General features: G+C 41.3%; 1 protein-coding gene across 5 annotated transcripts in view; it reads left to right on the forward strand.

Moving 5' to 3' along the window:
* Positions 1-10428, forward strand: part of LOC109480522 (oxidative stress-induced growth inhibitor 2-like) — a 14478-nt gene extending 4050 nt beyond the window's left edge. For 3 of the 5 annotated variants that reach the window (XM_019782726.1, XM_019782728.1, XM_019782727.1), the window contains exons 2-8: positions 3156-3372; positions 3704-3837; positions 4334-4525; positions 4990-5081; positions 6041-6100; positions 7561-7762; positions 8214-10428. In XM_019782726.1, coding sequence (XP_019638285.1) covers positions 3285-3372; positions 3704-3837; positions 4334-4525; positions 4990-5081; positions 6041-6100; positions 7561-7762; positions 8214-9053 — 1608 coding nt within the window. In that variant the 5' untranslated portion in view covers positions 3156-3284 and the 3' untranslated portion in view covers positions 9054-10428. Of the gene's footprint in view, positions 1-402; positions 421-3155; positions 3373-3703; positions 3838-4333; positions 4526-4989; positions 5082-6040; positions 6101-7560; positions 7763-8213 lie in introns of those variants that run through there. The other 2 variants (XM_019782729.1, XM_019782730.1) reach the window with 2 other exon arrangements.
* Positions 10429-10857: the final 429 nt, after the last annotated feature.

The raw sequence follows: 10857 nt of genomic DNA on the forward strand, positions 1-10857 counted from the left end.
TCTTCCCCACCAACCTCTGCTTGGTGGGAGTATGTACAACTGGAGAGTATCTACAACTTAGTACAAGCTAATTATAGCCAATAATAGGGATGCCCTAAACATGGCAGGGGGTGGAACGTTTTTGTCTCTTCCTTTCAGAACCAAGTCGCAAGTTTTTCTTTTGGCATTGACGGTACATGAATCGAAGGACAAACAAGACGGGTGTAATTTTCAAATACCTTTCACATCCCCAAAGCCTTACCCTCGGGTGGGCCTTTTGTTGGGTAAAGGAATGCTACGATTGGTCCGTGACTAGTTGTTCTACCTGTGGTGTGACAACTGTTGTCTGACCAGATAAAAGGCATGCAAATTGGTAGGACCCGGCACAAAAGGGAGGAACCCCACACCCGTGTTCGTGGCTGTGGCTGTGCTGGGTTTCAGGTTGGTCGATCCTTGTATTCAGCATCGATGTCTGGTTCATTGCTTCCCTGTTGTTAATAGCTTTACAGGTGCAGTTGTGGGAACAGATTGCTGTGTGCAGGTGGAAGTTAGCTCGGGTGCCAGACTACAGCGCGAGACAATACTGATTCCCACGGTTGGCTCCCCTAATACGCCCGTACCAAGAGACAGTTGGCACCGTACCTTAATTAAATTACTGTAAATAACTTAATATGTTCGTGGTAGCAAAAGTTTGTGGTCTGAGAAAAATGGAGGTTTTTGTGGAACTATTAGAAAGTTTATGGTGGTAGCAGGTGTAGAAAAAAGAAAGTTGGTGAATTGTTTGGTAATGGTAATGATAAGTTTGTGGTACAGAATTGACCGCAAAAACTGCGAACATAAAAGTACCGTGGAAAAGTCGTGTATCACAGTATCTCTGCACAATGGAGCGAGTATGTTGCCCTATTAAAGAGATTGAAGTTTTGTCTTGTACTGGAGTCTGGTGACATCCAGGCTAGGTTGATATATAGCAGACAGTTGTCTGTTAGCGTTATGTAGGGCAATTGGGGTTAATTCGTCAGTCTAATGGACTGTGACCCAACGTTTTTTTAACTCAGGTCACAAAATGTCCTACTTCTCACAACTTGTCCTCCCTCGGTGCAAGTGTTTTCCAGATTTTTTTTTGTTAAATTGTGAGAATTAGAGAATATTACTGTACTATACTATAGCTAGTAAATGGTATACGTATATATATGAGAGTTGATCGTAGTACTAGTAGTGTACTATTGGTGTTCTGATACTGAAAGTATTATGGGTAGTCTTACACTGGCGTAATATTGGTGACATTTGCCATCTTTCGCTTGACTTGCTCTCACGAGTGCCCATAGGGCATCCACCTTTATTCTAGTGCACTGATAACGGCCCACAGAATTGGGCACATGCACTCAGAACTTATATTTCCAGTCCTTGATAATTCTCTAGTCACCACCAGACTTTGTTTAAAAAAAGTCAAATTTAGCCACCCGTCCTCCAGTTGGCCAATGGTATGCAACTCCAATATTGGGGGCACAAAAGTGCACAATACTCAGTATTTCCAGCCTTTGATAATCCTAGTCATCACCAGACTAACAACATGGGTTAAAAAAAAAGTAAAATTTATCCACTTCTATTTACAGTGGGCTACTAGTGCGCAACTCCAATATAATATTTCCAGCCCTCAATAATTCTAGCCTCCATCGGTACCAGACTAACAAATTTAAGTGGCTTCAAAAACAGTGAAATTTAGCCAAAGGGGGGGGGGGAGATAATAATCGACCAGGGTTCCCCATGGAGCTCATTTTCTTCTGAGGGGAAAGCGAAATGATGGACCGGCCACTCCCCTGGCCGGGTACACTGGTTTTGTCACTTTCTAATATCCCATTGGCTATACTGGCCTGAGTCAGGCCCGTTTGCCTCTCGGCCACACTAATTACTGTATGAGAGGCACTCAAGCCATGCATGACAAGTGATGGAGAAAGTTGTAGGGAAAAGAGCCCAATCAGAACTATCCCAAACTCCCTAGCTAGACCTGGTGGAGGCTACCAATTGTGTCATAGTGATACAATCTGTATCTGTATAGCTGGTATAACTGCCCCTCATTGTAACACCAGTATTTTCTTTTATTAAGGCCATTTTGATTTGATTATATGGATGACATCCTCTGGGAGCCCCAAAACTGATGCGCGCGTGCGAATAAAAAAAGGTTTGCAAAAAAAAAAGTTGTTTTCATTATGAAATCTACATGGTCATGAGGGTTGAACAAATGGGACAGAATGTGGTTTGGCGAATAATCTAATCTTCAAGTTCATTTCCTTACAATTTCGTCTTTTTTCATTTGATTTTGGCATTCTACGACATCGGTATAGTTTTTACTTATTTTTTTGTAACTTACGGTATATTTTTGCTCATTTTGCAACTGTTTTGTACGATTTACAGTATGGTTAAAAACTTTTTTTTTGGAAACGGCCGAAAATTCATGCGCGTGCGGATGTCATCCATATCAAATCAACATGGCCTAAAGAACAATAACAAGAAAGATTTAAATATCAAGACTGGTATGAGGCCAGTGTGTTATTACAACATATGTGTTATTACAACATATACAACAATGTATATCAATTAATGTTGTTATGGATACAATATGGATTAGGACAACATCCTTGTTTAATGTTGTAGGTTTAAAATTTTTCTGTTGATTGTACCAGATTGCTCTATTTGTTAAGCATGGCTCTGCTACTTGGCATAGCAGCATACTGAGCTCAGCTTTCGTCTTATGTAAGAAGTTTTTCTACACGTAGGACAAAGTTCGAATCGGCCAAATGCAAACCATTCATCAACAATACGCTGCTTTTAAAACATTTTTGTAATGAGTGAGTTAGCCTTCAAATGTTGTTTGGTCAGGAATCTCTCTCAACAGATAGAGACTTTTGAATGCAGTCAATTATTTACAGATTTGGTCTTTGTTACCCTCGAGGTGAGGTGAACCCGCGATAACTTACAAAGCTTACAGTGTGTATGACCAAAAGGGCTAAACTTTCTATCCAACACTATAAGTAAATTGGGACTTACCCAAATTTTCCTAGTGTTGGATAGCAAGTTTAGCCCTTTTGGTCATAATGACTTGACACAGATGAACGTTCATGCTTAGATAACTTACAAAGCTAACAATCCATGTTTCTATTTGCTCTCTTTTTATACAGAAGCGCGGTAAGTGGTCGTTGTATGACCGACTGCGACCCACCCCTGGAATGTGAGAGGTGACAGCCACGAGGCCAATCCTACAACCGTCTTGCTTCTTACCTTGTGAGCAGTTTTTAGTCTCTTCAGACATGAAAGACAGGATGGAGGAGGCCCAGGATGTGTCGGGGAGACAGGGGACGTGTACAGGAGTACTGCACACTGATGTCGTCATCATAGGTAGGGTTAACTTAGCTCTTATACATGTAACGTTACATGTATATACCGTCCAGGGGTTTCCTAGAAAAATTAAGCATGAGGGAGCAGATTGCAAGCATGGCAAGGGAGCGAACTCAGCGAAGTGACCGAGGGGGATTTTTTTAATGAGAGTAACAGTTTGTAATGCTAGAATGCGTTGTTGTATTGTTTTTACATCTTTACTGGAAAAAGATCATTTTGAGAATCACTGAATGTGTATTTCCTCCTAATTTGCATGATTAGTTATTAATTAATTTTGGATAGTTAGTAATTCGAATCTAATTGTGTTGGTTTCTTTACCTGTTTTTTTCAGGAAATGGACCCTCGGGTATCTGTTTGTCGTACCTGTTGTCAGGGAACTGGCCGTACGTGAATAACCACCCCCATCCCAACTCCATCCTGGAGCGCAAGCTGCGAGAGAATCCTGAAACATCCATACTCCAGCAGGTAATGGGGAATTTTTAGTCTTCAAATGTTTCAAAATACAGTACAGTTTTCTAGCGTAGAACTGTAACATAAGACCCAAACTGTAGTGCAAAACCTAGCTAGTGTGAGTCCCCAGATCTACATGTATGTAGTAATTATAAGTCTCTTCAATCAACTGTAGACTTTTTTTGTGCAGTATATTAAGGCGTTGTCTCTATAGATTGACTGACAGAGAGGTATGAAATGTTTTAATCTTAAGCACAAGTTTCTGGCATTTTTTAAAAATTTGTATAAGCTCACAACTTCTTGGTCCAAAGGCAGGGTCACTAACCATTAGACTATGCACTAGGGTACACAAGAACACAGTTCAGTACTCAAGCAACACTGGCTAGATTTTGAAAACTGTCAATATGTTTCAAGTAGCAAGATAATACAATACTGTACTTGAAATGTTTGACAGTTAGATAGTTTGGCCCAAGTTGTTGATTCAATTTGTTGCAAATGTTGTTGTCACCAGGACCTGCAGTACCTGTCAGAAGGGCTAGAGGGCAGGTCTAACAACCCGGTTGCCCTGCTGATGGACACCCTGTGCCACCCCAACGCAGACCTGGGAATGGATGAGCCCTCCTGTCTGCAGTGGAACCACCACCCAGCCCGGAACATTCCACATGCCGTCCTGGGGAGGGGACTGCCTGGAGGGGCTTGGCATGTAAGTTGCTTCATTTTATTTTATTCTATTGCAAAAGTAATACAAACAATATGCAAAACATCCACAAATCCTGACAGAAATTAAGGTGATCCTACAGAATCAATAATACTAAAGCAAGATAAAGATCATCAATAACTAATTTTTGTAAATACAAATAAATTAAAGGAGTATTAATATGGAAAGGATGACAATCTTCAATTATACTAATCAAACTATTGGACGAATCAGGATACTGAAGCAAGTTGGTTTCTTTGCTTGTTTATTCCTGAAAAACTCAATTTATAAATGTGCAAAGATTGGGTGTAACATGTCATTCGGTATGATATAACCAGCTGCCGCCATGCTGCGTGCCTATGAAGCTGGTGTGTTATGCTGAAGGGCGGTTATACTGGTTATACAGATACAGAATTCAGTCTGTCCCACAGGTTTGAAATATCTCTGATTTCTTGTTTGTGTATGAACAGAACATGGATGGCTCCATGCTGACGCTCAGTCTGGGAAACTGGATGGAACTTCCACAGATGGACTTCAGACAGTGGGCTCAGCACCACAGAAGGTTAGCACTCTCACTCTCTCTCTAACCACAACCTCATAACTACAGGATTTAACAGTATAACCTCCACCAGGCTTCGATAGGCAGCTGGAATCAGCAGAAATTGGCCAAATAGAGAGATAACATGCCAGGGGAGTTGGTCCGATAGAGAATACATTTTTGCAGCAAACTATACTTTCTGAGGGCTAACGGTATGTTATCATTCTATTTGGTCAATTTCTACTCTTTCCAGCCGCCTCCCAAAGCCTGGTAGAGGCTGTTAACAATGGACAGCTGTAGATAAATAGAATTCATCTTTAGAAGTGATACTAGCTATAGCATAGTCATTGGGGCAGTCAGCCAACTATGGGACATGTAACTTATAGTGGCCATGGTACCCAAATTTGATATACAAAGATTACTAACATTTAATCTCTCAGAGTTGTCCTGCAGGAACATACTGTAGTTACATACAAAGGAATCTTTGGTTGAAATAACATAAGTTAACTGCATTCTTAATATATATATTGGTATTGTGCAAAGAAAGTTTGTAAAAGAAATTCATGGCCACAAAAAAAGTGGCAACATGTTAAGGTATGAGGATTGGCTGTTATAGGGATTTTGAGACAGCAGCCTTATTCATATACAATCATGTAATACTGGTCCTATATAGCAGGTCCACAAACCCCCAAAGAGCCACTAATCCTCCTACCTTAAGTGTACAATTACAATGTTAGCATGTTTAACTCTAATCTCCAAGCAGATCTTTTGGTGGCTGCAAACTTTACACAGTTTCAAATTGGCAAAGCATTGACCATATGTCACTCGACGTTTGGCTGGCATAAAAAAGACACCAGTACAAAAACAAAGCATGATTAAAATGCCTAAAAACACACCACAAAATAAGCCGAAGACCAAACCTCTGCTTGGAGACTAGCCTAACTCGTCTGAGCCCGTTTGAATGACACTTTTTGCTACCACAGTGAGAAGCAGAAGAGGACTTGCATGCGATGTGGGCAAACTCACTGCGTTAGCTTGCCAAGGTAACCAGCAGAATTCTGGTTACGACGGTTGTTTGGTTGTGTCCACTTTCTCGGAGCTCTCACTGACTCAGTCTCGGGCCCCACTTTCTCTTCTACTCACTTGCTATACTGTATGCCCCCCTCCCCATTATAATCTTCACATCTTATGGGTACCCTGCTTCTCTACTCTAACTCTTAATGTTAGAATTGTAAAGTAAATGGTCATGTTAACATTGCTAACCTCCTTCCGGGAGGTCTGTGAGTTACAACGTATACTCATCAAAATCATTGCAATGTAATGCCATCAGCGTAATGGAGAATTCCAATAAAATATAGATTGATAAAATGAAGGTTTTACCAAAGGTCTGCTACACCAAAAATTAGCGAACACATGTCTTTTGACTGTCAAAGACTATTCCTGCAACTCCAGCAACTATTGCTTACTGTCTGACCTTCACACTTTAAGGCCACACCAATTTAATTTGTTGGTTCTCGGATTCGCCTCTTCGTTTTTTTCTGATTTGCAAAAAAAAAAAAAATTGATTCTGGTCCTGAATCAACTGAAAAATGTTCATGTTTTGCCCCCAACAGTTGAGGAAAGTCCTTTTCTTCCTAGTTGTTACAGTTTTCCCATCTATCATTGCAGTGGTTTGATTAAAAGTTCAAAATTCAATGTTTAAATTTTAACCCAGCCTTTTGTGTTGACTTCATGGCTCATTCCGTAGCATTTAAGCCTATAATAGGATGCCTAGACCTGTTTTTATTTTTATTTTTTTTTCGCCCTGTCGCTTCATATTTTTTCTGAAAAAATCCGAGAACCAACAAATTAAATTGGTGTGGCCTAACAGTGTTTTTGATGAATGAATGATAAAGTTGTTTTTGTCGTTCTCTACCAATCGACATTCTGGCATTTATAAAATTCTTCATGTCTCCTTACTCACCCATAGGAAGGATGAAGTAGTTTGCATTTCATTTCATTTATTTCGAAACCTTTTAGCCCTGCAGGGCTAGTCTTCCAAGGCTCAAATACATGGAATACAGGCACTTCGAATTCGTTACATATATACATAGGAAATAGTGCATAAGATACAGTGCAAACGTTTAAAAAGACAAAAATACATCAAACATTTAAAGGAACGCACAAATGAATGCTGACAATTTAAAAACTAGAGGTCGGCTTCACGTGACACTGTTTACTATGGCTTTCTTAAACTTGAGAAGGTTACTCAGTGTCTTGACATGATAAGGTAGGTCGTTCCACAACGATATTGCACGATACAGGAATGAGCGCTTCTTACTTGCATTGCAGCTTGTAATCCCTGCACCAGAATTCAGATTGGACAGATGTCAATGTGTAGCTTCATAACAGACAGGGGTAAAGGGTTTAAGAAAAAAAGCCTGTGTTAGAGCCTGCTAAGAAGGCTAGCTAAGTGATTTCAGTAAAGAACGTCTGAATCATCCCTTCCGTCTCTCCCCTGCAGATCTGCGCACGGCGGGGTGAACTGTGCGCGGCAGGACCGGGCGTACGTGTCGGACGTGGCGCAGTACTACAGCGACTACGTGCGGCACATGGGCCTGGAGAGGAACTTCCTTCCCGGCTCCACCGTCACGTCGGTCCGCCGGCTCGTGGTCGACTGCGCCTTCATCAACCAGGAGAGCGGCGAACAGGAGGCCTCATGTCAGGTACCGGCTGTTATCTGTACTTCTGTCTGTAGCCTGGTATCCATTCTATTCTGAGTACAATTTGCTAGAGAATGGGTCCAACAATACATCAGTAGCTTGCTTCTGACTCTGGGAATGTCACCACAAAAAATAAGACCTCAGTTATATATGTTTCCGTCAAGCTGGTGTTGCACAATGTCTCTCTGTCAGAGGCTGATTGGGCCCCCTACCCTGAGAACTTGTGGCCTCTAAGCCAAGGGACTAATATGTAAATTGAGAAGTAACAATAGCAGCTCAGGATTCTTTATCACCATGGAAACCAGTCATCACAGCCACCACCGATCAAATTACACAATGTATGTATCAATGACTGTGCAAAAGTTCTTGTTAAGAATGAGTTTTTGACCACCTCAATCTTTGGCTAATTTCCATAGAACTTGAAGGCATGACTATATCTTGTTGTTTTCTGCAGCTGCATCGGCCCGAGTGCTGCCGGACCAACATGTGGGAGGTGCAGGGCGTCCTGCAAGTCGGCGACGCCCAGCAGCCGTTCTGTTACCACGCACCTCACGTCGTCATGGCAACCGGAACCACCGACATCCCCAACCGCCTCGACGTGAAGGTCGCGGACCAAAACATCGTCGCGCACGACCTCAGGGAGATCGAGAAAGCGATCGCGAATAAGGAACTCGACGAACACTCGGACCCGGTGATGGTGGTGGGGGCGGGGCTGACCGCCGCGGACGCCGTCCTGTGCCTGCGCTCGTGCAAGGTCCCCGTGGTGCACGTGTTCCGCAGGGATGCGAAGGACCCGGGCCTGATCTTCCGGACGCTCCCGGACGGCTTGTACCCCGAGTACCACAAGGTGTACCAGATGATGAAGAGCAAGGACGGCTACCCCGGGTACAAGAGCTACCCCAAACACGAGATCCTAGAGATCAGGGCGGGCAGAAAATGTGTCCTTAAGGGCCCCGTACGGAGATGTCTCATCGGAAGGATCATAGAAGGTTCGGAGAAGGTTGTCCAAGTCTCCAAAGTCCTTGTGCTCATCGGTGCAAGGCCGAATCTGTCTTTCTTGGGCAATAACGGGATGGACTTAGCAGTAGATAGCACCAAACCGGTCTCGTGTAAGAAGAACCCAGTGGATGTGGATCCGTACACATTTGAGAGCGCTAAGGCGCGGGGTTTGTACGCCGTAGGGCCGCTAGTGGGGGACAACTTTGTCAGGTTTGTGAAGGGAGGACCGTTGGGCATCGCGAGTCATTTGGTGAAAACGATGACGGACACTAATAACTTTTCCAATAGGCTGTAAGATGGCACTACAACTTAGATGTGCCCCCGGAAATTTGATACCATAGCTCCTTCAGGAAGGTTCCACATCTTTGCTCCCATCAGTTAGATACCTTTCAAAAGTTAGAAGCTGGTGGGTTATGCCAAATGGCAGTTATACCAGCTATACACAGATACATACAATGTAATGTGGAATCTCACCAACTTTTGCAATATATAGTTACCAAATTTTCTCAATGTATCTCTCTCAGCACCAGGTAATGCAAACTTATGCCAGTAAAAAGTGAGACCTTAAAATTTAACTTGGTCCTTTGAGTCAAGCACTGCCAAGTGCAACTCTGTCCATAGACGCTTTCCAATATTGTGTAATGTGTTTCCGAAAGGCAACTGGCTTTACCATGAATGTTGTACATATTTGGCATGGTTTTTGTCTTTATCATATAAGTTTGTTTCTGTTGTCAGGTTTTCCCTTAAGTTTGCACTGGACCAGGTTTGGAAGAGTACAGAATCCCGATGTAATGTTTGTGGATGTTTTCCCTCAGGATTGTACAAGGACAGACGATCAGAACACCCAGATGCCAGCCAGTAATGTAAATTTGAAACTTTCGGGGTGGTTTTGTTTTCGTGGTGACTTCTCTACTGTACTTTTCCAACGTATGCCAGTACTGTACTACTTTACTGTTTCAACTGCAAATTTGCAAAAAATGGCCTTTTTCTTCCCACTGCTAAAGTAAATGAATTTACAGCAATCACAGAAACTCTCAAGGTGCTTGTTCTGATGAGTGTAGCACCTTGACTTGTAAATGACTATAATTATAAATTATCAATGATAATAATATTTACACACTTGGTGGAATTTGTGGCATATTTGATCATATCATATCATATACTGATATAGTCCTACAAATTATATCATTATGTAATATAAAGGTGTAGGTAAGAATTGCTTGTCTGGTTTTACTTTCCTTGGTTGACATTTTTATTTGCCAGTACTAGTGTTCTTATTTAGGACCATATTATTGTACAATGTACATGTATCTTTGGAAAGATGGACAAAACTATTGGTGTATGAACTTGTAATCAAATTAATAAAAAGTAATGGGATGCAAAGATGTCTATATAAAGATAATGTGTACATATTAAAATCCAGTGGAGACAATCCAAAGAAAGAGATATAATCATGGAAGTGATTTGTTGGAAAGAGCATGAATGAAATTTTGACTAGCTGTTGTATAGTTAGTACCTGTGACTTCTAGTACAATATTCATACCCTACCACGGATGCATCTTTTGTATACAAAGCTCAAAAATTTCTACTACATCTGATCACTGAAATGAACATAGTATGTGTTGTGAAGGTCAGAATAAAAATTTTCCTACACAATTTTGTATCAAAAATATTGTCTGATGTCATATTTTTCTTGTATAGTCAAAGCAAATTAAGTCCCATGTAAGGCCAACACTAAAGATACTTATTATTCTAAGGCCACACCAATTTAATTTGTTGGTTCTCGGATTTTTTCAGGAAAAATATGAAGCGACAGGGCGAAAAAAAATAAAAAATAAAAACAGATCTAGGCATCCTATTATAGCCCAAATGCTACGATAGGAGGTATGAAGTCAACAAAAAAGGCTGGTTCAAAATTTTAAAAATGAATTTTGAACTTCTAATGATACCACTGCATTGAGAGATGGAATAACTGTAACGACTAGGAAGAAAAGGACTGTTTTCAACTGTTCAGGGCAAAATATGAGCATTTTGCAGTAATTCTGAATTTTTTTTTTTTTTTGCAAATCAGGAAAAAATGAAGAGGCGAATCCGAGAAC

The sequence above is a fragment of the Branchiostoma belcheri genome, unplaced genomic scaffold, assembly GCF_001625305.1.
Source record: "Branchiostoma belcheri isolate BF01 breed outbred unplaced genomic scaffold, Haploidv18h27 scaffold51, whole genome shotgun sequence".
Classification (NCBI taxonomy): Eukaryota; Metazoa; Chordata; class Leptocardii; order Amphioxiformes; family Branchiostomatidae; genus Branchiostoma; species Branchiostoma belcheri.